The sequence below is a fragment of the Melospiza melodia genome, chromosome 1, assembly GCF_035770615.1.
Source record: "Melospiza melodia melodia isolate bMelMel2 chromosome 1, bMelMel2.pri, whole genome shotgun sequence".
In the NCBI taxonomy this organism is placed as follows: Eukaryota; Metazoa; Chordata; class Aves; order Passeriformes; family Passerellidae; genus Melospiza; species Melospiza melodia.
In genome coordinates this window covers 79,139,781-79,167,567 of record NC_086194.1, presented here as the reverse complement: position 1 = coordinate 79,167,567, position 27,787 = coordinate 79,139,781, and the positions used below count along the sequence as shown (strand labels likewise).

At 36.1% G+C, this 27,787-nt stretch overlaps 1 protein-coding gene across 3 annotated transcripts in view; it reads left to right on the top strand.

Moving 5' to 3' along the window:
- SLC9A3 (solute carrier family 9 member A3) overlaps positions 1-26,837 on the top strand; it is a 52,085-nt gene extending 25,248 nt beyond the window's left edge. Inside the window, exons 3-17 of one of the 3 annotated variants that reach the window (XM_063159096.1) lie at positions 4,498-4,658; positions 6,609-6,687; positions 7,512-7,689; positions 8,557-8,777; positions 10,693-10,895; positions 11,695-11,784; positions 13,605-13,675; positions 15,851-15,980; positions 19,066-19,181; positions 19,787-19,916; positions 20,433-20,609; positions 21,181-21,256; positions 22,634-22,747; positions 24,095-24,338; positions 26,699-26,837. In XM_063159096.1, the coding sequence (XP_063015166.1) occupies positions 4,498-4,658; positions 6,609-6,687; positions 7,512-7,689; positions 8,557-8,777; positions 10,693-10,895; positions 11,695-11,784; positions 13,605-13,675; positions 15,851-15,980; positions 19,066-19,181; positions 19,787-19,916; positions 20,433-20,609; positions 21,181-21,256; positions 22,634-22,747; positions 24,095-24,338; positions 26,699-26,702 (1,994 nt within the window). In that variant the 3' untranslated portion in view covers positions 26,703-26,837. Of the gene's footprint in view, positions 1-4,497; positions 4,659-6,608; positions 6,688-7,511; positions 7,690-8,556; positions 8,778-10,692; positions 10,896-11,694; positions 11,785-13,604; positions 13,676-15,850; positions 15,981-19,065; positions 19,182-19,786; positions 19,917-20,432; positions 20,610-21,180; positions 21,257-22,633; positions 22,748-24,094; positions 24,343-26,698 lie in introns of those variants that run through there. The other 2 variants (XM_063159114.1, XM_063159105.1) reach the window with 2 other exon arrangements.
- The last annotated feature ends 950 nt before the right edge of the window (positions 26,838-27,787 follow it).

The following is a 27,787-nucleotide window of genomic DNA, read 5'->3' as shown; positions in this document are numbered from 1 at the left end:
GTATAAAAACTACTTTAAGCCATGTCTCTTGTGATGTCCTGCTCCAAATGTGTGTGCACACTCTCAGGATAAAGCTCAGGATTCTTTCTCTAATGGACATCTGGAAAAAATACACAATAAAGGGCTTGTTTCTTTCTGCTGTTATAGAAACCTTAAAAGTTACTCTGAAATAAAAGTGTCTTCCTGAAGTCAGCCTTAGTATTATGTGTTATTTTTACTGCTATTTAATATTGAATGTTATTATTGTATTTAATATTATTCATGCAATTAAGTGCTATTTATAGTAAGTGTTATCCAATATTAAGTGGCTACTGAATGGATATATATGCCTGACCCATCTACACATCTCTTTTGCATTTTCTGAGTCTGGAAATTGTAACAAGATATAGAAGTTTTACAGAATGAAGTAGCAGATGTCTTACTAAAAAAAAGAATAAAAGGAAGCCATTTTAATGGGAGCAGTTCAAAGGGGCTTGAAAGGGTGGCTGACGCACAATTTCCTAGACCACAAATCCAAAAAGTGAGGGTGGTCACTGTGGTCACTGGAAAGCTGTGGATGAGCCATCCCTGGCAGTGTTCAAGGCCAGGTTGGATGAGGCTCTGAGCAACCTGGTCTAGTGAAAGGTGCCCCAGAACTGGAGGGTGTAAGAAGTTCCTTCCAGCACAAACCATTCTGTGATTCCAAGATACCTTTGGCTTAATTACACTGTGATGTAAGGGCACAGGGCTGTTGGAGGAGGCACAGAACAGCAGTATTTAATCTCTACTTTCATTTAAGACTCATGTTATGTAATTGCAGATGTTTGTAATATAGACAGCTATGATGGATACATTTTAGATATCTACCTTATTATAACTCTTATTTTAGAAGCAGTAATATTTTCTTAAGAAGATACAGAGGAGACAGCTCAGATGCAAAAATCTTTGACATTTTTTTGGTAGATAAGAGGTTTACTGTGCTTTAAGCGACATATTTAATCCACAATATCACGTTTATAATTAAAATCAGATGTTCAAAAAGAAAATGTATGACAGGGATATTTCTACTGCAAATTGGAAAAGGATTTCTTTATTAAATATCCAAGATGCTTGGAACAATTTAAAAATAGGACCAAAATATTTTCTTAAAAAAACTGTTCTTGGAAATATAATGTATGATAATTACTTTAAAAATATGTTGCTATAAGTCATTAAATGGAAAGGATTGATTTCCTTACAACGTGTGAAATGGAAAAGTTGATTCTTTTCCCAAAAGAACTATTTTAGCAGGAAAATTCACTTAAATTATTCTTCTCCTCCCAATCTGTAAACAACTCATGACTAACTGCAAAAGCTGGGTTTGATAGTTATATGTTCTGCTTCATCAGTATCAGAATCTTTTAGTGACAATGCATACTAGAACTCTGAGCTTACATCTACACAGGGCAATCAGCCCCTACCACAGGTCACAGCTAAAGCTCTACAAGATAAATATGGGGATGTTAATAAATAAGGAGAACGATAAATTGACATGTCTGGCAAACTTTAATGTTTAGAAAGAGCATTATTTGTGTACTGTGGGGACCTGTGTTTGCCATGAAGACCTACGAGGGTTCTAATTCCAGCTGTGAAAAAGGCCAGACAAGGCTGTCCCTGATTCAAACAATGTCATTCTCCAGCAAAGCTGAGTAGGAGTGTAAAATATCAACATGACACAGACTTACTAATCTACTAAATCAATTGTGTTAACCTCCAAGAGGTCAACAAGATCTAAGCACCACACTCTGAAAAACCTTTATGTTGTTACTTGCTGAAGATAGGAGAACGCTGAGTTGCTCAGTTTCTAGAAGAGTTCATAGTACCTTCTAGTTGAAGCTCCATGGCTCCATATTTATTTCTATCCCATTTGTTCTACAGTTGAAGTGAATAATGATAGAAGTAATATCATTAAAATGTAAAAATGTAAATCTGCTACAAACTAAGATAAACTAAAACCAAATGACTTCTAGCTTTGACATTTAGTGGGCTTGTAGTACTGTCCATCAATATAAGAATGCATAATCCAAAATGTATTGCATAGATTTCCTACATAAATGAACATAAAATCAGCTCTTTGTTGGCATTCAATACCCTTGAGATATAATAATTTGCAGGAGGAAAATGGAGAAGGTGATAATGATGAAGAAATCCTTATTTGGAACTGAAATAAAAAGATTAGCACATTAATTGTTAACCATTCAGTCTGCTTCCACAGAATAGGAAGAATTACATAATTGCTGATTGCAGTGAACTGTTCACTGTCCACTGGAGAATTAACACTTGCAGTATTGTGGTTGTGACTAGTTCTTAGAACAGTTTTTCCTGTACAATCTAGAGTCATAGCTGCAATATGCTGAGTGTGTCTAGAAGTCTTAAACTGGGCCCAGTGAACATATCTTAGGTGTCACTGATAAGCTAGAGGAAGCCATGGTCATGTACCAATTGAAAATAACTGCTGTTATTACTCTAAATGAAAGACTGATTTAGAAACTACAGGCCTCTTGGCAGTGCTTTGTAGAATTTATAGATGTGTCCTAATCTCCTCATAAATGTTTACTTACTAGATTTGCAAGTCTTCAAAGAATGTACCAATGATTATAATTGGTAACACATAAAAAAGATAAGCAATCTCAGTGAGCCAATTTATTTTCAAACCTTATGTTCTATTATACCCTGATATCTGATATTTATTGTCATTGGGCTTGTTCCTTCCTTAAGCCTGCTTGAGGAGGACAACATTTGGTGGAACCATTGCTTAGATTTAGGTTCAAGGCAGTTTTCAGAATTTTTGGCACAGACGTAAGGTCACTGCCTCAACCCCACTCGCACACTAAAACTGATAGGCTCAGTCCTTGTTCACAGCCCCATAAGTCCAAGTGTGAACAAGACTATTTATCCTCTTGAAAAAATAAGGTAGTTATACATCTGTGCAAGCTATGAATTTCTGTTTTCAGGGCCATACCAAGATCTCTACAAACTGTACAGAAATCTTGTAGATATTCTGATTGGCAGATAGTAGCTAAGAGAATATATACATCTGCAGCTCCACCAGAAATATTGGGCATTGTCACATATAACAGGATGTTGTTTACTCCTGCCTCTGACTGCCCATACAAGTATCCTTTTCTTGAGTAAATAAGCCTATGACATTTTGTATCAAAACTATTTGGAATCTGGTTTCTATTTCATTTACATTCTAAGCCCAAACCATTTTGAATTTGAAAAATTACTTTTCAGTGTTCTTTCTAGAGGGGTATCCATGTTGTTCTGGAAGTACTTTACAGGCACTATTGATTCTGTGGCTATGGCTACTGACTGTCATTGGCTGACTCATGTTTCAAAACCATTTAATTAGATGAATTTATTCTTTACCTGTAGAAATCATGCCTGATAATTTTGGGCATGGGCCTCTGCATTGTGTTTTAATGGATGAATTCTCAACCCGTTCCTTCCTTGCTGTTCCTTAAATAATTTTTGGCAACGTCACTTCTTCATGAACCTTGCTTCCTCCATCCATTGATGAACGCAAGGGGAATTTTACTGCTCAGAAATCTTTTCTCTAGAAAACAATGACTAGGTTTCCACTTTTGATTTGATGAGGATGGTAGATTTTGCTAGGTATTTAGGAAGCTGAGCAAAGCATTTTTTGTGGCTATGCTACTTTTCTTTTTCTGCTACTTTTAAAATGAGAGTGAATGCTTGCCTTTGTGTCTTTGCATAACTGAACAAAATAACATTAATAACTAAAAGCAGGTTAAAAAAATACTAGGTTACACAGTCACCAGAGTTTTGTACCTTCAACACTTTTGAAATCATTGCCAAAATTCCTTAGGGGCTACATGTACCTCAACACAAATATGTTGAGGTACATTTTGGTCCTTCATCTATTTTTATGGTCTATTTGCAGACGATTTAACAGCCTCATGAATCCTAATTTGGGAACAAGTAGCTTAACCACAACTACCAGTGAGTAAGGAGGCCACAATTGGTGTTCAGTTGTACTGAGTGCAGTTAATCACCACTGTAGCAGTTCTTAGTAACCAAAACTCAAATTTGACCTGTGACATGAAATATATTGGGACATTTACTTTAAAAGTGCTGGGGTATGGTCCTCTTAACATCTTGTGAGTTCTCAGTTGTCTTGGGGTAATTCAGTCAAGTTAGACAAACCATGCCACACACAAATAGAAAGCTGGTTTAGATCTGGAACTGTCTTGTAACAAGAACAGGGCAGTACTGGTCCTGCTCCCAGAAGTAACTTTGATCCACATGGGTCAACGCTGAATCCAACAAAACTTGCAGGATAAAACATGACTCAGTGCAGAACTTTTTAAAGAGTCACTGTAACATGCTTTCAAGTTGATACCTTGGCATCTCTATTTTCCAGTATTTGGCATTATGTGTAACATCCCAGTCTGTCATTGCTAATGATAATACAGAGATTATTCTGCTTATAATTTGTTTGCTTTGTTTTTGAAGGTGAACTGCAGTCTGGGCTGCTGGACTTCCTCCTTTTTGGCAGCTTAATTGCTGCTGTGGATCCTGTAGCTGTTCTGGCAGTGTTTGAAGAAGTCCATGTCAATGAAGTTCTATTCATTATTGTTTTTGGAGAATCACTTCTGAATGATGCTGTAACTGTGGTAAGTAAATTATAAATCCCAAAGTCAACGTAACTCAAGGGGATTTCTTCTGAAGTGCATTTTCCCCTTTAAAGAAACACTGTACTCTCTAAGTGTATCTACTCATGGGCTACTGCAATGCAGCTCATGGTGTTTTCTGTCTTGCTTACAAATATCAGATATTTGAGCAGGAAAGTTATTTGGAGATGGTAAGTGACATAAAACACACAGTCCTGGGTTAGACACTCCAAATGAAGTTTCAAGGGTGCATGTTTTATTTTCCTTTGCTGTTTAAGTAGGGCTTTCATGACTTAATGAAATCAGTTCCAGGGATTTTAAACCTTCCTTTGCTCTTATTTTTTAATGCACATACATTTATATGCATACCTCAGCCAGTGAGAGAGAGAATACTCTCCAAAGTGTTTATTCCTGCTCCCTTAGTTTTACTTTGATCAGATGTTTATCAAACACATATATAACAAAGAGCCAATCTGGGGAAAAAAAGTGTGACATTTTAGAAAGTTTCTAATGTTTTTTTTTGCAAACATTTTTTTAAATTTAGAAAAGCTTTAATAGATGTAGCAGAATCCCAGACTTCTACTGATTTTTATTTTGATTGAAACACCTTATCACACAATTTTTTCCCCCTGAATAAAATTGTAGTTTTCCCTGAATAATTTTGTAGTGGAGTACTAGTGGTCAGGGACCAGGAAGTCCTAAGGCAGAAAGATGCTATGCAACCAGGTTGCTGTGCAGCTTCAGTTCGCTTTTGAATCATTTACAATTCCTCCTCCTGCCTATCTGCAAGAGAGGGTAAGAGATGTTCATGAGGCTCAGTGACTTAACTTTTTGCAGCCAAGGAGATAAAGCATTCCAAGTTCATTGGCAGCAGTCTAACTGTTAATATGAGTTTGAAGATGACATTATGGCTTCCAGAGAAACCTAATTGCCCTTGGATATCGGTATCATTAGTACTTCTGAGGTATTGCCAAAATTAAAATAAACCTCTGATGAACTCAAGTATCAACATCGCTGGCTTTCAAAAGGAAAGGAGATTTTGTTACTGTGAAATGAACACAAACAGTATACAAATAAAAAAAAAGTTTGATTGTTCATTGATGAAAAAACAGAAGAGCAAGTATCATCCAGAGGTAGAAAGCACAGCCTATGAGGAAATTTGAAACAGTGGAGTTACTACTTTGAAAAATGAAAGACTGGAAGACAGAAGAAAGTGGATGGTATAGCTTTCTTTAAACATAAATATGTAAAAGACTACTGTTACAGAAGTAAAGTAACCTGTATCCCATGACTGGGTGAACATGATAAGATTTATCAAGTTTAGCTGCAAGAAGGAAAGCTGAGAAAGCCATAGTAAAGTCCTCATTCACCACTGGAGGAACTAAGCACAGATAAAATTGATATGTCTCAAAAATGATACTCATAAACCTCCTTAGGCACAGGTATGGATAAGGTGAATTCATTTCTTTCAGCTCAATCACTGTTAGTCAATTATTTTAAAAGTTTTAGCACAAACATTATATTCTCTTTTTTGTTCAACTTATTCATCATATTTCAATTCAGTATCTTATTATTAGCATCTTATTATTGTCTTATTAAATATCTTATTTATCTTATACATGTGAGCAAATGAATCTTTCAAATACCTGGATTTTACAGTGAGAAGTACTTTAGAAAATACATCTACATGTAACAATGCTTCTTATTCATAGGGGACATATTGAAGGGAGAAATGTATTGCTGTGAGGTGTTATTTTTTAATTTTAAAAAATTTGTTTTTTCTTGGCCTACTGCATTTCTTTTATTTTGAGAAAATATAAAATTCTTCTTCGAGACAGGATTTCCTTCAGTCAAACTCAATTTCAGGCTTCATAATGTTGAGGCTCCTATGGAGATTATTTTAATAGGCTCAATTCAGGAGCAATTATTAAATTAGTCTACTTTTCTTTCCAGGTGCTGTACAATGTGTTTGACTCTTTTGTTGCGATAGGTGAAACAAATGTGACGGGGATTGAATGTCTCAAAGGCATAGGTGCGTAGAAGTGAATTCTGTATCACACAATTGGTGTATATATGCAGTACTTTAAACAAAATATTACTATTATGCTATTGGTAACTTATTTTTCAGCCCTTTTCATTATTACTCATATTCACACACTCTTATGGCATATTATGGCATAGGCAAATGTCTTAAGAAAATAAATAAATAAACATTCCTGAATATTTGGGAAACTTAATCAGATCTGTTTTCTTTTGAGGAGACTGATGCGGAGTTCAGTTGTTGAGAACACGAAACCTGACAGATATACAGCTTTTCTTTGTATTTAATAGTGTTTCCCAGATTTCAGCCTATGCTCTCCCTGCATTCCAGGAAAGTCCATACTGCATACAGGCATTGCCGCTCCCTATCACTGATCACCATCAAGCAATGTTTGCCAGTAACTCTCAAGAAATTTTCCCTGAAAAATGAGTCACTATTTCCCATTCCAAGCATTACATGAAACAAAATTGAATTATCTTATGAATAAATGTTTTGATAGTGACTTTGTCATATTCTACAATATGTTTTTGTAAAAAACAATTGTTTACAGAACATGGAAAAAATAGTATATAGAAATGCAGTGGGTTTAAATAAAAGTAAAATGGTGAGGCTTAACAGAAGTAGCCTTGTTTTTCTACAGAATTCTACATTCATGTACCAAGTGCTCAAAAGCCTTGAGCCTAGAAATGAATTTGACATGTCCTCCAAATTTTTCTGTGATTTACTGGTCATTTGCTGTCCTGTCTCTGGAAGAGAACTAGTTCAAACCATTCTATTTCTATGGTTTAAGTTGTGTTAGGTGTTTTGTTTTTCAGTGTCATTCTTTGTGGTGAGCCTCGGTGGGACACTGGTTGGTATTATCTTTGCATTCCTGCTCTCATTGGTCAGTCGTTTCACCAAGCACGTGAGGATCATTGAACCCGGATTTGTGTTTATCATTTCCTACCTGTCCTACCTCACAGCAGAGATGCTTTCTCTTTCTGCCATCTTAGCGTAAGTCTCTTTTTATTACTGCCTATGAAGGGGATGAGAAGGGAATATGGTTTTTAAAACGTTGAAAGGAAAAAACCTAAATTATATGGGACAACTGTAGAATATGACATTAAGTTTATGCTGGATAATACTATGTTCACACTGCACTAGATTATAATTTGCCAATCCTGTCATTGAGCCTTGAAAAGGAATGCAAGTTTTTCAGTATCTGCTGAGCAAAACACAAGAACTCTTTTGCAAAATACAGACATGACTCTTTCCTCTCTGTTATTAATGATATTTCAGACTTAACAGTTGTCCATTTGTGCTGAGATCTTTCCTGATAACTTGAGACTAAAGCAATATTTTTCTAAGCCACTGTGTAAATGTCACTATGTCCTCTCTCTCTGTCTTGGCTGGACATTAAGATTTGCCTAAATGTTGCCTGTTTTGGCTTGAGTACTTCTGTGGTCTTTCTTCTCTTAGTCTCCATTGATTCCCAGCATGCCTTTCTTCTCAGTTTTGTCATGTTTGTAGATGATATAGTAAGTGTATTCAAGTTCTGAAAATCTTTCTGCAAACAGATCATTAGTTTAAGATTATATCTAATGTAAACAAGGTTTAGAAATTTGCATTGAAAGCAGTATGGTAATCTGAAGAGAATTGCATTCTATTATGTTCTAATATGTGCTGTCTTCAGGCCACTTGAGGTTACATCAGCATGTGTGTTTGTGATATGCTTTTTACCAAGGGTAGACGCCACAAGTGTTCATGAATATATCTTTTCTTAGGAATTAATAGTGGGTTTTTATCACTATGTGACAGACAGATGGAAATAATATTAAATATTGCAACACATATTTTCTGAACAATTGCTTCTTTTTCTAGGATAACCTTCTGTGGCATTTGCTGTCAGAAATATGTCAAAGCTAACATATCTGAACAGTCTTCTACAACTGTAAGATATACTATGAAAATGCTAGCCAGTGGAGCAGAAACTATTATCTTCATGTTCCTGGGTATTTCAGCTGTGGATCCAGATATCTGGACTTGGAATACGGCTTTTATTCTGTTGACTCTGGTCTTCATCTCAGTATATAGAGTTATTGGTAAGAGAGTGACCTTCCTGTTCTTGCATTGTACTGCTGATGCAATCACATATTCTTTAGCCCTCTCCCCAAAAAATATTTGGAGTTCTAGCTTTGCTCCTTTTAAAACATTCCATTTATTTTAGTTGAATTTATTGTTGGAATTGGATTAGAGTAGTAGAGTAAGCTCTACAGTAAGTTCTGTCATACGCTGAAAATATAGCAGGATTTAATTTCTGATGATGTTTGAGAACATGAGTAGCCCAGCAGTTAACACGAATCATTCAGTGGCTAACCTTTGTTGACTCAGCAAATGGTACTGGCAAAATCTCCCAGTAAAATGGACTTTGTTCTTTAATTTGCAGCCTAACAAAAGATGTGACTCTTGTCAACCATATCTTTCTTCCAGCTCTTTCAATTTGGCACTAAAGAGATTGTCTTAAACTAATGTTATGGTTGACTTCAGGTTTTGGGCACACAGTGATATCAGACCATACATAATAACATTGCAGGTTCTCTGGCTTAAGAAATAATTCTCAGGGACTGATGAAAAACTGAATAAGTAAGGCTGCGGTAGGTAGAGATTACCTACTGTCAATTTACTGGGTTTATATAAGTTTGCAAACATTTCAAAATACCAATGATGATTTGCCCATCTACATAGTTCTGCTGTAATTTTGCTAAAATCCCAAAAGAGATGTAGAATGAAATACTTGTAGAGAGTAATACACATGGCAATTTGGTGTATGTACTTACGCCTGTGAAAAATTAAACCAGCTTATTTGCCTGTTTGCCTTGACTTAAATTCAAATGACAGGTCACACATCCATCTAGCTGGTGATTTTCCTAGATTCTGTGCTCTTATTCTCTCTAGAAGCTCCAGAGCTGAATGAAGTGCCTACCTCCTTGCCCTCCTTTTCTAAATATTCTGCAAGTATTGTTCGTTTAGCTGCCTCTCAGTAACTGCAAATGTGCCTGAGGTGTTTTAAAAGAGTTTTCTGGGTCTTTGACACTTTTTGTATTTGTCAAATGAGTGGTTAACAATCCTGTAACAGATGTGATGATAAGTAAATAGTAAATATTCAGCAATAACAATAAGCACCCACTAAAGTAATTGATCTTGGACATTGACAAATTATTAAATACTGGATGATATTGGGCCTTACATAATTGCAGTTCTCATTGCCTGGAGGAGTCAGATTGGCAGAATTTCCAAGGTCCCCTCCTCCGGAGGCCCTCCTTACAGTGACAAGACACTTCTCTTGGCACAAGTTCAAAGTTCTCTAAAAAGAGAAGAAACTGTTTTGCACTGGTTAACAGCCCTGGCCTGCTGCAGTGGGAATCACATGCCATGCCAATCACAGGAGTGGTGAAGCTGTTTTCCCTATGTATGGAGGGAGTTCTGGGATACACTGAGATAGCTTGAGCCTTAGGTCTCCTGCAGCAGGCAGCATCTCACCTGTAGGTGTGGAGACAGTGTTAGCATAACTAAACAACCCTTCATAAGACTATGACTTGTCTTACAAAATGTAATTTTCAGTGACTTGCAAACGGTACGACACCTACTCCGTAGATCAGTGCTGTTTTAACCTGTTTCTGTTAACTGACCCTGTGCATATCATTGGTTACACTGCTAGAAAACCTAAAATTGAATTTCTAAAGGCCAGCACATGTCAGAGCTTTCCCTGGAGTGCCTGTGCCAGAGGGCAGCACTCTCAGAAGAGCTAGCTGCTGGCTCACAGAAGCATGTTCACCTTATTCCTTAGGCTGGATGTAATGAGAAGGCACTAAGTGGACAACACAGTGATAAGAGGGGGAATTAGATGGTGAAGATTGTTATAAAGGCAGTCTGGTGGCACCATTTCTGTTACTCACAGCTGGGATATTGACGTTCCATAAGGGTATTTCTAGACATGCTGAAATTTGTTTGTTACAGGCGTGGTTATACAGACGTGGATTCTTAACCGCTACAGAACCGTCCAGCTGGAGATAATAGACCAAGTGGTGATGTCCTATGGTGGGCTACGAGGAGCAGTTGCTTTTGCTCTTGTTGCACTTCTGGATGGGGATAAAGTGAAAGACAGAAAGCTGTTTGTCAGCACAACTATCATTGTTGTGTTTTTTACTGTTATATTCCAGGTAATTTAACTTCTTAAACATGCTTCTTGCAAGGAGAAGGAGTCCCCCAAATGTACTGAATGCTTAAGGCAGTTCTCAGCTGAAGGTAGCATATTGTTTCACTGAACTGAAAACATAATTGAAGTTGTAATTTTAGTAACAAAGATCCTATTTTATGTTTTGATGTGGGACCACATGGGGCAAAACACAATTTCCTCTGTGCTAAAAATTGTTCAGTCTTGCCTGCTTGGTATTAATAGTACCAAGTTAATATCTGATTAAACATCCTTCACCTCATGTGAATAACTATAGGGAACAGTGCTTTTAATGGGCAGATACAATCATTAAGCTGATCTAGCTGAGCCTCAGCCCTTGTTTTAAAATATAGTAGCAAGCAGTGGGACAAGAAACTATTTAACATCCAAACAAAATAGTACTTTCTGGATGAAAAAAAGTAATTTAAATGAAAATAAGTCAGTAGATAGCAGCTTACAATATATTTTGAAGTGTATTTCAGAAAATTTACTTGTGTTCACAAACTCCTGATTTGTGGAGAAAAGACCACATTCAGTGGCATAGGAAACACTTCTACTAGCATATTTTTCTTATAGATGATATATTTTTCCACTGTTGTCTTTTCAAATCTTTGTAATAGGAACTAAGGGTACTGTATTATTTTATCTTCTAGAAGGAATAGAAATCAACTAAGAAAGTATGAGAACCACCAAATAAAACGCATATGTGCTTTATTTCTGTTTAACCAGCTGGAGGAAAGTCTAAGAGGACTTCCAAGCATTTATTGTCATGTTTCAATCCTTAGGGACTGACTATCAAACCTTTGGTACAGTGGCTGAAAGTGAAGAAAACTGAACACAGAGAACCAAAACTGAATGAGAAACTTCATGGCAGAGTAAGATGTTTAAAAAAGACCTCATGGTATCTTTTTCATTTTTACAGAGCACCTTAACACCTTATGAGAAAAAAAAAATGTTATTAAAAATATCTTTTTTGGTAAGGGAGTGGGTTGTCAAATACCAAAAAAAAAATCCTTCAAACATTTCAAAACTTATTTGTACATTGCTGTTTCTCTATGGTTAAATCCTGTGAAAGGATATTAATATGAAAGTTCTGGTCTTTCACTTGAGAATTCAATGGGGCTGGGAGTACTTGGGAAACAGCACAGATGGAATATGTTTCTTTGTCTTCATCTAAAAGAGGAGAATGATTGATAATTGCTAGGGCAAAGCATGTCCAAAAAAAATTATTTTTCCTTCTCAAAAGTTTAATTTTTGGAAAAGGTATGAAAGCAGGCTATTTTGTTTGCATATTACATAGAAAAATACTCTGCTGTCCAGTACAGAATAATTATATACTGAAATTCCAGACTAATGGCAACAGTTTTAATTCAGAGTGAATGTTGTGTCCCAGGATTTCTTTACCCTTTTAGAATATTTTGAAACACAAACTCTTCCAATTGACTTTCACACCACATTTTAAAGTTTTCTTTAAGTAAAAGAAAACATAACTTTTCAATATAAATATAGGTTAAAGGATGGGAGACTATAAGACATCACAGAATCATCAAGGTTGGAAGAGATCTTCAAGAACATCCCGTCCAACCATCAACACATTACCACCATAGTCACCTCTAAATCATATCCCCCAGTACCACACCCAGACAGCTCTTGAACACTTCCAGAGACAGTGACTCCACCACCTCCCTGGGCAAATTATTCCAGTGCTTACCACTGTATCAGGGAAAACTTTTTTTTCTGAAATCTAATCTGAACTTCCCCTGGCACAACTGAGGGCCATTTCCTCTTGTCCTTTCACTTGAAACATGGCAGAAGAGACCAACACCCTCCTGCCTACAACATCCTTCCAGGTAGTTTTAGAGAGTGAGCCTCCTTTTCTCCAGGTTTAACAACCTCATCTCCCCCGGCTGCTCCCCACAGGACTTATGTCCCAGACCTTTCCCCAGCTTTGTTGCCCTTCTCTGGACATGCTCCAGCACCTCAATGTCCTTTCTGAAGTGAGGGGCCCAGAACTGGACACAGGACTACAGATACAGCCTCACCAGTGCCAAATGTCAGTCCTGCTGTTCCAAACCTAGCACCTGTATAATTCTGCAGTAATCATTCCAATGTTCGGAGTGAAATGTTATAACAATACACAGAAAAAGGCCAAATTGTACCTGCAGCTGCCTTTGTTTGACTCAAGAGTTTTAAGCCTCCAGATTTCTATCAGCCAGATAATATACTCAGTACGAAATTTTGCCCTGGATATTAAAAGAATATTGCCTACTTCTACTCTGAGAGGAATATCAACTCCTGAAACATCTAAAAAGAATTACTGTGGAAACTGCTCAACTGAAATAATCGCCTACACTAATAGTGGCAGATGTACTTAATAGGGCAGAAATGGAGATGGTAAAATGAGTCCATAAAAGTTTTAAAATTGAATATTAAAATGGGGGTTTAAGTACCTTCTCGTTGAGACCCCTGTAATTCAAGAATACTTAGTAAATTTATGAAGAACTGGTTAGAAAGTTTAGGACCTTTGAAGAAAAGCTTATAGTAGTTAGTACTTCTCTAAATGGGGAAAAAGTTTTATAACAGTCATAAAATTATTCTGCATAGTCACCTGGTACAACTTGCAATAAATAGAGATATTTTCTAATTATGCGTTTTTATTTCTGTAAAGATATTAATTCCACTCTCACTTTCCTAGGCCTTTGATCACATTCTTTCTGCTATAGAGGACATTTCTGGACAAATAGGGCATCATTATCTGAGAGACAAGTAAGTAGTAACCGATTTGGAATCTGGAAATACTGCTAGGAAATATTATCTGTACATTATAACTTTTTAAGCCTGTGAGCTTAGCGAAAGCAAGGATGCTAAATGTTAAAGAGGCAGCATACTGAAAATACTGGAAATATAGCAAAAGTCAAAACAGTGTATTTTTGTCCCCTTACAACTAAAATCTTTCCTTTCTCTTCCACATTTCAGGTTATGCCTTTGTAGGTGCCTCAGTCCACATACAGGGTTCATTCTCTCAAGATTAGAGAACTGACTCTTTGCAGAAGTTTTCACCTAGAATGTTAATGTTGGTCTTTCTTTGTACTACTACATTTCATGAACACTATTTATGTGTGGAGGCACTAAAAAGCTCAGCTACAACTGTGCTAGCTGTTTATCCTATCTCTACAAGGATGTGTTCAACACCTGTGAAAGTTATGGCAGAGGGTGCTCTGAAATTGCTCTGACAGTTTCAGCCTATTAGTCTGAAACCAATAGTGAACCATCTCATCTGTTTATAGTTGATTCATCTAGAGAGAAGCAGAATTACTCAGCTGAAAGACCATTTCCTTTAAAATACATGCGAAGATTTACCCTTGTGATGGACATGCTTCCATACCTGGATGAATAAAAGTGGAAAAAAGGGCATTAAATCTGGAAATCCTTAAGACTGTTATTTCAAGTTAGGCCATTCTGTCCCTGGAGTCAGGTCATTTAATAGGTGCAGTCACAGTTTTGAGCTGCTAACCTCTTGCTGAGTCAACATGCCAATTCCAATCCAAAAGCTATGTGGTTGTGTTAGCTTTCTGCAGAGCACTAATGCTTTCTGAGAAGCTGAATCTATTAGCTTAGGTTTAACATTATCATGCAAAACAATAAAATTCTTAGGCTGAAGCTAGCTTGTACTGGAACTCAAAGAGAATTTCTCACCTGCATCCAGTTATAGAGAAATTCTCCTTTTTCTTTTGCTCTTCATTTGTTTATGCAATAAAAAAATTTAATGAGGCACTACAGAGAGAAAATCATCTTTATTTTGGTCTAAGTTTGTAGTTTACTTTTTGGGAATAAATTTCAGTAGGCTATATATAATATAGGCAAATATGTCTCCAGTTTTGATATATTGCCTCAAAGATAAAGCTATATTTTTAAAGTGGCAGATTAGCATGTGACCTTTTGCATGTCAGAAAGCAATCCCCTTGAGTAAGAACAGAAGGAATAGCTTAATGTAGATTAATGGTTGAGTATGTAGCTTGATGACGAATGTGACCATCTTAAGCCTGCCTTTTGGCCTCTTATGTACATGAGAGTGCTGCTTCCATAAAGAAATGGCAACCCCTAGCATCCTCACCAGTTGTGGAAACCTGAATTAGAGCCTTTAGGTCAGATGTTCTGGCCAGAGAAGAGGAATAGTTATCAATTATGTGAATAATATTTAACAAAAAATGGTTTAAGCAATCTGAATCAAAAGCTGTAAACTCCAAATGGCCATTGGGCAAGATGGATAGAGTAATTCTGAGCAGTAGTCTCCAAAGTTGCCTCATGCCCTTTCAATGCAATGTTGAGGAAGCTAGAAGAAAGTACAACAGCCTTTAATCTTTTGGACCCTAAACATGACAGGGCAGATATTCTACTACCAGACAATCTTGGAAGTGTAAATAGTTGAAAATACACATGGCTACTATCCCCAGAGCAGAGCACATCAGCGGCATGAGTAAGGGCCTCTGGTAGAGCTTCTGGAAGGGCACTGTCATTCTGAACTGGTTTTCTGGTCTGGTTGTCTTACAATACACCTGGGAAAAAGCAGATTACTTTCTCAACAAGGGAAGAAAATTAAACATAATCAGAAGTAGAACAATAAGGTAGCATAATATCCCAAGATATAAAATGTGTTACTGACTCTGAAATGGGATACTGTAATCATAGCACTCTTGTAGTAGTGTTGGGTAAGTGAACTGATTAAATGCTTTGTGACAGCTGCATAAGTCTGTAGCAGGCTTTTCCTTAACTTTCTTTACACATTAATTGAAGAGCTTCAAGACACAAATCCCTCACATTCCACTGTTCACCCTTTTTCTCAAAGTGTTTAGCTAAAAAACATATAATTTATACTAAATTAAAAATACTTTGAAACTAAAATTGCTTGTTGCCATTAACACAGTTTGTTTAAATTATCAGGTGGTCCAATTTTGATAGGAAATACCTCAGAAAAATACTGATGAGAAGGTCTGCTCAAAAATCAAGGGACCAAATCCTTAATGTTTTCCATGAGCTCAACTTGAAGGATGCAATTAGCTATGTGGCTGAGGTACTTATGAACACTTGTTGACATATTATAGCGTCACTTGGAATTTGTTTTTTTTAAATTTGTACTATAACCAAAAGTTGATCTATTGCAGGAGATGCCTAAAGGAAAACGATTTCCATCTCAGCTCTGCTGAGATGGATATTTATTTTTTTAATGTGTTTTGAGTGTCAGTATTGCTGCTTTTAGAGACTGTAGTTCTCAATATTGCGCCTGATCACCAAATGCTAGTATATTGTACTTACTTCAATGTATGTTTCTGTGGCATTTTACTGAATATCTTTGTTTTTATATTCATTACATGAAAAAAATACTGTAATTCTGGAGAGTTGTTGTCTTTCTAAATGCATCAACAGGGTTGACAGGACTCACTTCTCACATCACAAATGATGTGCATGTATGGCCAAAGTGTGGGACTGCTAATCTCAATCTGCCAGATCACTGTAACACAAAAGAAAAAAAAAAAAAAAGAAAAGAGTAACTTTATTCAATGGAATCATAACCCCCAGGATTCAGTAATTAGGGTAGAATATACTACAAATATCAATTGCAATCAAAGAGTTGTGAAACTGGGAAACTTAAGACTTGCAACAGGAGAAGTTTTTAAAGGAGATTTGAAGAAAGTTTCTGACTTTCTGCAGGAGTAGTGCAGCAATGTTGCCCACTTGTGTAAGTGTTCCTAATCATCAGTATGAAACTAGTCACCTCAGTTCAAACAGCCATGAATGTGCAGTACTGATGAAATGTCAAGGATAGTTTTAAATGGAATATCTTCAAAAGTGGTCTTTGAAATTATAATCTACCCATACTCATAATCTCCAATTGAATTAACTTTCACAGTTAGGTGATATATCAGTTAATTTCTTTAATTTAAATAAAAACTATTAAACTATTACTATCATTGATACTACTTGTACTGATAAGCTTCTTTTTTTTAAATGAGCTACAGCCAGGCAGTCTTCTTCAAATGAAACATATCATTTTGGAGATTGAATTCGGAAAACAAGTTGAAATTCAGAAATTATGTTAGTATGGAAGATGGGGAGTAGTTCAACAAGACAAGCAAATTCTTCCTTTTGAGATTTTGAAAATTATCCATATAGGTTTCAGACCATCTGAACTCAAGAACTAATTTTCTTTCTTGTGATTCTTTCTGGGTCACACCTCAGAGGAAGAAAGCTGGATAATGACTTTAAGGTGGATGACCATGAAACTCATGTTCAGATTCATTGCAGAATCTGTTCAGTAGATTCATTACAGTGTTTCTTATCTTTAAGAAACAGATGTGAAGGCCTTTATAGATCACTAATACATGCAGATTTAGAGTCAGAATTTTTATCCAGTAATGTCTTTGATTCCATATAGTAAAGACAAATTTCTAAAAGTTAGTTTAATAATTTTTTAGGAGATGAAACACAAGGGAACTGGTTTTTGTTACCTTAGTCCAAATCCTATTTGTGTGTATTGTTTCTTGCAGATAAATTCTGTTGAGCAAATGTCTACTGATCTGATATAAGTAGAAAAAGAAATTGAAAAGTCTCCAAGTTCTCCAAGTTTTACAACATATTTTCTTCCAGTAGAAATTAATTATGAGTTGTGAATCCTAAAGTAATTTCACCTTTCTCACTTTAATATTTTCTTCAATGATACATTGCTTTAACAACTAAAAAATTGTTAAAGCAATGTATCAAAAGAATGTATTAAAAGAAAACTTCACTTTGCAAATATATATTTGAACTAAATATCTATGAATTACAAGCTGACATTGAAATTGAAGCTATTTCTTCCAGGACAAGTAAAGACCTGCCTCCCCCAGCTACTCACTCTCTTCTTACTTGCAAGAAACTGAGAAGCTTAAAAATTATTTTATATCTTTTTCTTTGTTCAAACCTGCTGCTGTGGTGCATCTGTATAATAAATAAGAATTGAGAGAGTTCAGTCTCTATTTAAGTATATCCTTACAGTTGAGAGGGGAGAACCTAAGCCAAGAAAAATGAAAATAGCCCAGATTAACTGAAGGCAAGCGACTTAAAATACTCATGGTTCATAACTTGTTCTGGCTAAAATACCTTCACTGCTGATATGGTGTGATGTATGTATGAAACATTAAACTTGATTTGAAAAGAAAGTCAGATTCACTTCAGAAAATGGATGGGACAATGTTCTCCCAGAATTTAATTGTATTAACCTCAAGTTTTCTGCCTGCAGAGGCCACAGTGTATTTCTTAATGCCATTGGTAACTCACATGCTGTGATATGTATATGGGTTACCACATCAAAAGAAAACATGTTTTTGGTTTGCTCCATGAATATCAAAATGTAAAGGGAACACAGTACAGTTAAAAATGGAGAAATTTAGATAAAATCTCTGTTCTGCAAGGGAGGTGATTTTTCTTGATTATTACTGCTTAAAATCTAGAGACCTGCTATGTGATTTCACTCCACTGATTCAAAACCATAGATGTTTTCAGCCTGTGTAACCACAATGATACAGATACCTATTAGCTAAGCAAGAGATTACTTAAGGTGTAGGGAAAAGTATTAAGACATAAAACTGAGCTTTTCCAGCAGTTCACTTCAATGACACCAATTTTAAAACTGAAAGAAAATCTCATCTTGTCATGCCATAACCTCTTTTTAATAGACTTGTAGGCTTCTATCACCACTTAATATTTGCTGCTTCCAGTCTAGTAGAGAACAGAAAACTTAAGGTTTTTTCTTTGAAAATGCTACTAATAATGTGTTGAAACATAAACAACTTTATGTATGTTCCTATGCTCTTGGCTTGCAGCATTGTACAAAGTAAAATTGCAAATCTATTGAGGCACAGGAAATCATTCACTTCTTCAAAAGCAATTTCTAAGACTGGAGTAGATTTTATCTTTGCTTTGTTTGTTGGAATAATGTCACTCAACGTAAAGAAACCATAAAATCTAAAAATGGTTTTTATTTGTTACTTAAATATAACTCCTCCCATGCTTCTTTTTCCATTTGCATAAATACAATCTCACAAATTACCTGTATTCTGATATGCATTTTGTCCTAGGTTTTTACAGCTCTAATATGTCTTGTTTCTTTCCCTGACCAGGGAGAACGTAGAGGTTCACTGGCATTTATACGTTCTCCAAGTACAGACAACATGGTAAATGTGGATTTCAGCACTCCACTCCCAAGCGCTGTGGAAAGCTCTGTCTCTTATTTATTGTAAGTAATGTGGACTGATGGGGTGGTGTATGAGAGGAAATTGAAACACTGCTAAAAAAATTGAAAAATGCAAATTACAGGGGTTTCAGTCACAATATTTTTTGAAATTTAATTAATATTTTCTCCCACAGAAAATGGGTATATATGGATTTATAATGTCATATTTTGCACACAGTTTTTTTCGGTAAAGGCTGGTAAGATAAAGCAGACATCCACATTAGAGTTGTTTAATTTGCCTTTGGTTCACCAACTGTTATATATAGGGCTAGATATTATTTTTGTGTTTGCTCCAGAAAAAGTAAAGAGAGAGGCAAGGAAAAAAAGTGCCCCTTCCTTAACTTTTTCAATCAATCTGTTATTGAACAGACCATATGTCATGTGAACTGTGAAATTAATTAATGCCACATTCCCCTGAAAGACAAAAACCAATGGTCTTCTCACATTTCCCATTAGGCTTTTACTCATTGTCATTTAGCCAGTTCTTACTCTTCCTTTTTTTTTTTTAACTTCTTCTTGTTTTTTCATTTTCATTCCTCGTCTTCCTGGTTTTTCTTCCTTTTCAGCAATTACTGATTTTAAAAACTGCTGTTTGTGTTTTTCTTCAGGAGAGAAAAAGCTGGACCAGTTTGCCTTGACATGCAAGCTTTAGAGCAGAGAAGGAAAAGTATACGGGACACAGAGGACACCCTCGCTCATCACACCTTACAGCAGTACCTGTATAAACCCAGGCAGGAGGTGAGAGCCAGAGGCTAGCATTGGACTCTTTTCCAATCTAAAACTAAGAGGAAATAGGAACCAAAACTTGCGAGTGACACTCAAAAGGAGAGAACCCACTGCAAAATCTGCACCCTTGAGGAAGATAGGCTCTTTGTGTGATTTCTCATTTAAGAACATGTCATTTTAAAATAACTAGTGCCTTTGAAATCACTGGGGCCAGTGGTATGCAGAAATGAGTCCAGAAAAAGTTCTGATCATGATTTAATGAAGTGCATCAACTGAAGGGATTCAGACACTTAGAGGGGAGAAGCTTACTTTGAATGACAGTCCACTCTTACACACTTAAAAATCCTGGACTTGTTTCATGAAGAAAAAAGAAAAATGGGAATTTCATTAACGCCTTCAGGCTAATCTTTAGTTCACTCTTTCTTATGGAGTTGTTTACACTTTTGTGACACTGATTGAATGCATTGATTCAGGGCTTTCACCTGTATTTCTCAGTAAATGAATATTGTCTTCCCTTCCTGGCCACAGCACAAACACCTGTACAGTCGACATGAGATCATGCACAGTGAAGATGACAAACAAGACAAGGAGATTTTCCATAGGACAATGAGGAAGCGCTTAGAATCTTTCAAGAGTACCAAACTAGGAATAAACCATTCCAAGAAGCTCAATAAAATCCACAAACGAGACCGGGGCCAAAAAAGGGTAAAAATACTTTCACAAGGACCTAGATGTAGCCACCTATTATACAAACTAATGGGTGGGAAGGGTAGAGAGGACTCTGATGGATCCTATGTCCTGCATTTATCTCTGTCCTGTAGAACTTAATGAGTTTAGAGGACCTAAGCAAGAAAAGATAAAACTAGGAGATAACTCAAGGGGCTTCTTCTCACATTCTGCACTTCTCTGTGCTTTGGGACTCTTCTTCTGGGTGAGAGATTTCTGATCACTTGAAAAACAACAGACCCTGAACCATGCTACTACACTGTGGGGAGATTTTGCAGGATAGAGATAGCAGGATAGCATGGAGCATTCAACCAAATTTGTGTGAAACTGAGAGAACACACAGTATAAAAAGAGCAAAAGTTTCTTTTTATACTCTGTCTGTACACACTTCAGGTGCAGGTGGGAAATTAGTGGCATCCACATTGAGCTTCAAACAAAGATTACAATGGATTTTAGGCTTATTCTGCTGAACTCATCATTTCAAAGGGTATCGCTGCCATTGCTATCTGATGACATTAGCATTTTTGGTCACTTTTTGCTTTCTTTTCAGAGAAATAGCAGTGTCATACTAAATGGAAACATTCCTCCAGAAAATCCAGTACAAGATTTTGCTTTGAAGGAAAAAGGTAAAAAGACACTTAGGCTGTTTTTATTTACTGAATTTTACCAGCTACATTGCCAGTAAAGCATCGCTAAAGGATTTTGTGATATGCCATAGCAAATCTGGCATTAAAAAGGGACTTCTAGTCATAGCTCAGAACTTGAGTCTTAGCTCAGAACTTGAGTCATAGCTCAGAAAATGTAGTGTTTAGAAGTTGTTTTTTTAGGAATCTGGATGACAAGCAAAATTTTAGTTGTCCTTTTTGCTCACATTTTAAAAGTATCACATTTATATTCTGTAAACCAAACAATGCAGTGGCTACAATATAAATGAAATTTCAGCTTCTGTTTGGATAAGGTACATAGAGCTGCTAATTTTTTTTCATCACAGCAGGATATGTCTACATAAGATATCAGCCATATAAAATTCAGTAGCTGAGATTGCATTCTTATCTGAGTTAAAGTCCACTGTTTTAGAAGGGTCTGAATCAGAGTTGAGGCTAAGCAAGCATGATATAACTTAAGGAAGGTGTAGCTTTGGAAGGAACATGTAGTCAGAGGTCAGTTCCAGTACTGCTTCACCCTCCCTGAACAGATCTGTCACATGGATCAGGCTTGGAAGTCTAACTGGAAGCTGATCAGCCTGAAGACTATTCATAGCAAAAGCTGATTTTGCATATAAAGCCCAAAATTCTTTCCTGTTTTAGCCATTTTTTTTTGGCACTGGTGTCAGGCATTGCCAGATGCCATGGTTGTAACATGTTTGTTATAAAATTTTAAATTATAGGTGTCACTTCAAAACTGAAATGTGGTTAAAAGCTTCTGGACTAACTTTGATTTGTGTTCTTTCCTCTGTTTACGCCTGTAACTCCTTGATCTCAAAGATAACTCAAGTAAAATAGAGAGGAGTTTATCTTTTCTCAGTAACTCCAAGTAAATATATTTTTCCTTATGTACCTTTAAATCCTTTACTAAGTGTTATTTTTGTTTGACTGAGAGAAGCAGTACAGGTTGGCTCCCCAAGTGTAATATTCTAGAACTACGTTGCTTCGGAAGAGCCTTCTGAATACTCATTATTAGGTCATTCAATATTGTCTTATTAAAGAACTCTGCATAGAGATGTTATCATCTACTTAACACCAAAAAAATTTAATTGGAAGGCAGACTTAGCAAGTGGTTTAGCAGCTATTGCAAAACTTATTCTACTGCAGTAAAGCAGCAATGTCCTCATTAGGTTTGAAACTAGTCATTATCCTAATGCTCACCTGTGTCACGTGATGAAAATCCTTGTTAAAGATGTATTTTTAATAACCATGACAGCATCAAACCAGCAGGAAATAGCATTTTCTATCAGAACTGATACAAATCTCTAATGAAATTGCATTTTTTTTCTTTCCCCCTAGATTTGGAGTTTTCTGAATCAGAAGAAAATAATGATTATGAGACTTTGCATCTAGGCAAAGGAGTTGATTTCCTGGCTAACGTGACAAAACAAAATTTCACAGATGCTCCTGCTGGTAAAAATATTTATTACCTACAAAGATTTTTTTTCCCCCTCAAATATAACAAAATGTAGTATAAATGCTGATGAGTTAGCCTGGCTTTTTGTTTGTTTGTTTGGTTGGTTGGTTGGTTTTGAGTGATTTTATGTGTTCAATCTCAAAATACATTTGCTTAATACTAATGTCAACATACATATTTTTGGATATTTGGAGGTATGGAGAGCACCACACTTGAAACTGACAGCAGTTGTGAATATGACTACCTAAACCAGTTTTAAAGCCACTAATTATTTCTAGCAGCAGAAAATGTTATTTTAGAATTGTCTTACCTCACAAGACCAGTCAATACTAGTCCTCTGGAATTGTTTTTCATTTGCATTAGAACTTCGTTGTGATAAATTTTGTTCTTCTTATTTCAGGCAAGATTTCTACTTTTATGTTCACAGTCCCATCAGATCCTTACAGGCTTACAGAAGTCACTGAAAAGGGCAGATTGCAGCATTTCTGGAGCACTCAATGCTCTTGATTTCCAGCCTTGAAAGACTCCAAAATATTACATTGAAAGCTTATAACTATATGTAACAAGAACCACATCCTATGATTTATGGAGTTATAAAATTTGGTATTTCTCTTTAGCCCTTCTGTGTTTAAGTTTTTTCAGCATGCCACTGTTTTCTCCATGTGTAATTGGTATCTACAGTGAAGAAAAACACTTGTGTCCATACTCTTGTGGCAGACATCCTTAAATGCAGTTTATGCATGACACTGTGTCTTAAATGCAGTTTATGCGTGACAAATTCTATGTTTGAGTATGTATAAATACACCTAGAAATAAGTGGATGGTAAGATGCAAAATGCTTATGTAAAAGCTTGTCAAACTTCATAACTGTATGAACAGGCTCCTGTATCTTACTTTTGACTGTTTCATGGCTTGCCATAGCTATTTCACACTCATCTGTTTATGGAGTGGTGAAGGTGGGGTTTTTTAACATTTTTTATGTATTTGATTTGAATTTTCTGCACTTATTTTATGCTGTGCTATTTTTTTTCTTCCTCTTGCTCAACACTTGTGGACTGATGGATTCTTTTATGGATTTTATTTTTTGTGTCAAAATACCCCTAACAAAATTGCAAATTTGATGTGGTAACCAATTTTTTTTCTCTTTATTGGAATCCAGTATATGTCTAGCTATAAGCAAGATATATGTGTGTGTAATGGTCTGTATATTGACTTAGTCACACACATACCAGTATATCAGCCCATTTTTTCCAACAGCCTTTCTCCTTTTATAAAGCATCTTGCTGTATTATGAAAAAATTATTTTGATTACTTTTATTTGTCACTTATGATTTATTTTTTAGGAATTGATAACCCAGTATTTTCAGCTGATGATGACCAAAGTATCTACATGAAGTTCTCACCATGGTTATCCAGTGAAGACACTGTGGTACCCTCACAAAGGGCCCGAGTGCAGATCCCATATTCTCCAGACAACTTCAAACGGCTCACTCCACTCCGGCTCAGCAATAAATCAACAGATTCCTTCCTGCTAGCAGATGGCCCAGAGGACCGACCCAGATCTTTTCTCCCAGAATCAACACATATGTAATATTTTAAAAGATATTATCACCTTTATTTTTTAACCAGACTTCTTATCAATCCTGAGAAGTAAACTAATTCTTCTGTTTTTTCTTCTTTCAGAAAATGTCTTTCTTTCCTGATTTCTTTGTACAACTAAACATCTTTTATTTCCCTCTGACTTAATTAACAAAGCACTTCTCTATTTTCCTTCTGCAGAAGAGCTGTTCAATTATTTGCGGTCCAATGCCTTGCTACTTTTACAGCAGATAAGGGTCCTTCTCTTTGTTTTCACTTGAATATTTTAAATACTAAGAAAATACTATTCCAAGTACCAGAATATTTGGCATACATTTTCAAGTGGCTTCAGGTTTCCTGGTTAGTCAGTCCTAGATGATAAAATTTGTAACAGAATTCCCTAAAAGGAATAAAATTTTTTGACTCTGTTGCTAAGAAGCTTGAGTTAGCTGTGAACATTTTTCCAGATTATTTATCCAGTGTCCAGGAAGAAAAAATGCCCCACTGCTACAGTGCAACTATTCAGTGACACTACTGATGTACCATTAAGTTACATAAGAAAGGGGTTTAAAATTAATTGTATTTACTAAAATGCATCATATTCTCCTTGTGGGGATAATTACACAACAGAATTGTGGAGAAGCAAAATCTCATTTAGAGCTTTATCATTAAACTGTGAATTTACCTTAATCCATACCTTATTTTGAAACTAGAAAAAGGCTTAGCTTTTTGATGCATCGAATAACTTGTTGCTTCTAATGTGCTAGAGGCTTAAAATTAAATTGACTCTGGGTTTAAATTAATATCCCAGTTGCCCTTTAACTTCTGCTGTGTGGAAATTTTCCACATCATAAAATCAGCTTTCATTTTCATAACCAAGTCAGGTAGTGCTTCGAACGAGGTGGGTCAGGTCCACAGTTCAGATGTAATTGAATTGAACACAGGGCACTTCAGGGATTGCGCAATGAAACACAAAAGTCAGTGTCATCGTGAATACACTTTTGTGGAATCCATGGTCACAAATATGTGTCTTAGTGTCCTCTTAGTGTGCATCAACAAAAAAAGTGAGTTGAAAGTATTCTGTATCTGGTTGATGAAACTTTGTTCAGACAAACACCTCAGGCCAAGAGTGAACACTGCTAATTTTGACATAAGAAGAATTTCACACCTCTTAAGAAGAAGTAGAAAAGGTAGTTCCATTTTTCTTCTGTTCTGGTTTCTGTCCCTTCAGAAGATGTGCTAGTTCAAGGTTAATTAGAGGAATTAACTTTCTTTACTGGAGTGGCCTGTGGGTCTGTGTTTGGTTTCAGTACTGAGTTTCTTAATGATGCATCTTTGTTTATTTTTTAAAATGATGTTTTAAAATAAACACTGGATTAGTTAAAGGACTGTGAATTACAGTCCAATATCCTGATTAAAAGTGTGAACAATGAGCAGCATTCCAAAAGGAAAATTTCACCTTGACACTTATCCACATTGAAATTCTCTTCACTTTTTCTTCCCCACTGAGAACATAGTCACAGAATACTGACATATGACCTGCAGAACATTTTCTTGCAAGTCTTTGTTCTTTTCCTCCATTCAATTGCTTTATTTATAATTAACTTTATTATTAGGAAGTGGTGTGTGTAAGTTCATTTGTGGGTATCTTTGATACGTCAAAATCACTGGATTTTTGACTACTGTGTTTCTTAGTAAGTGTTTTGCAAAATTAGATTTCCCAAGCTAATAAGCATACACACTGAAACAGTCCTCTGAATGATCTCCTTAACAAAATTCTCCCAATAGGAGAATGATGCTAAAATTTCAATTAAAACGTTTTAAAAAACAATGGAAACTGGAAGCCAAGAGTAGAAATGTTAAGTTTCTCTACATAGCTAATGTATACAGAAAACTGATCATAGGTTCTGATCAATAAGAAATTGATTCCCTGGAGTAAAACCCTCTGCTACTTGATTGAAAGAGTACAATTTGTTTCAAAAACTTCTGAAATATTTCTTTGCTGAGAATCAGGACTGTTTCAAGATACACTTTAGTGACCAGATGATGGCTCCATCTCCTAACTATCTGAAACAGGCAGTTGTTCTTCTAAACACTGAACTAAGTTTTGCCTGACATTCAGCAAGGATAAGAAGTTTAATTAACTCACTTCAGATTGTCCAAGATAGAATTGGATACAGAGTAGAGTTTTTCAGGAAAAAAAAAAATAAATCTTTAACCACCCACATTCATAAGACTTTCATAAAAATAGCCAAAAGCAAAGCCCAATAGCCAGCATACTCCAAAAGCAAAGCCCAATAGCCAGCATACTAACAGATAAACTGTGTACAAATAGAAAACAAATGTTTCTCTTTAATTATGCTTTCTAGGTGATATGGACCACGATGTTGAAATGACAGAATACTCCTCTTCAGATGATCAACTCAACCAAAATGGAAGTGTTTCAGTGAATCCCCTCCACTTCTTTCCCTCTTGTCTTCAAATGCCTTGGACACAAAACTATTCCTCATTGGAAAACAGAGGGAATATATCTCTTTCTGCTGTCTCTGAGTACATTGCTTCATGTGACCCAAATGTACCTGATCTCTTCTGGGAATCGGGTACAGATATGAAAAACAAAGACACAGTAAACTCAGGTTATTGTTCTGAAGTTAGCTTCAAATCAGAAAATTCTCAAGAAGAGAATACTCTGCTTATGTTTGAAGGACTGGAAGACTCTTACATGAAGGAGCCCCAAGAGAAGATAATGTTGCTTGATATAGAAGGGAATTACAGGTCTGCTGCAGCCAGACGTGTACAAAGCCGACGTTCTTTCCACAGGCCAAAACCTCTGCATCACCCGAAGCTTCAGAAGCTGGCATCTCTTCCAGCATCTTGCCATGTCCCTCCACATTCCTTGGAACAGGAGGAAACACAGCTGTGAGCAAGAACTTAATTGAAAGAAGTTGAGAAAAGGCTTTTGTAAAAATAGAGAGCAAACCTATTGGTTCATGGGATCTGCTCTAGGATGGCTTCAGATGGAAAGGGAGTGGGGTCCTGTGATGTCAGAAACACTTGAGCTTTTCTGCTGCACTTACATTTTTAAGTTCTTATTCATAATGAAAGGGTGCATATCGAGAGGGAATTATGACTTCTTGTTATTTTTTCACATAGACTGTTACAAATAATCTATTATTTCTGGAAGGCTTAACCAAGAATCTTTTCAAATGGTAAATCCTTGATGTTTTTTGACATGGAGATGGTTTATTATGCCATTATGCCATAGATACATTTAAAGGAATAGGCTGCATATGCTGCTTCAGTAATGGAATTAAGCATTTATACTATATGAAATTAAAGTAGAAGAAGCCAATGGTTAGTCTCTTCCATGCTAAGTTGACTCTGATTGAAATGGATCAGTGCCTTTTATAAGTGCAAGCTACAGAAAAATATTTTCCTGCTCTTGAATATTTTTGTCA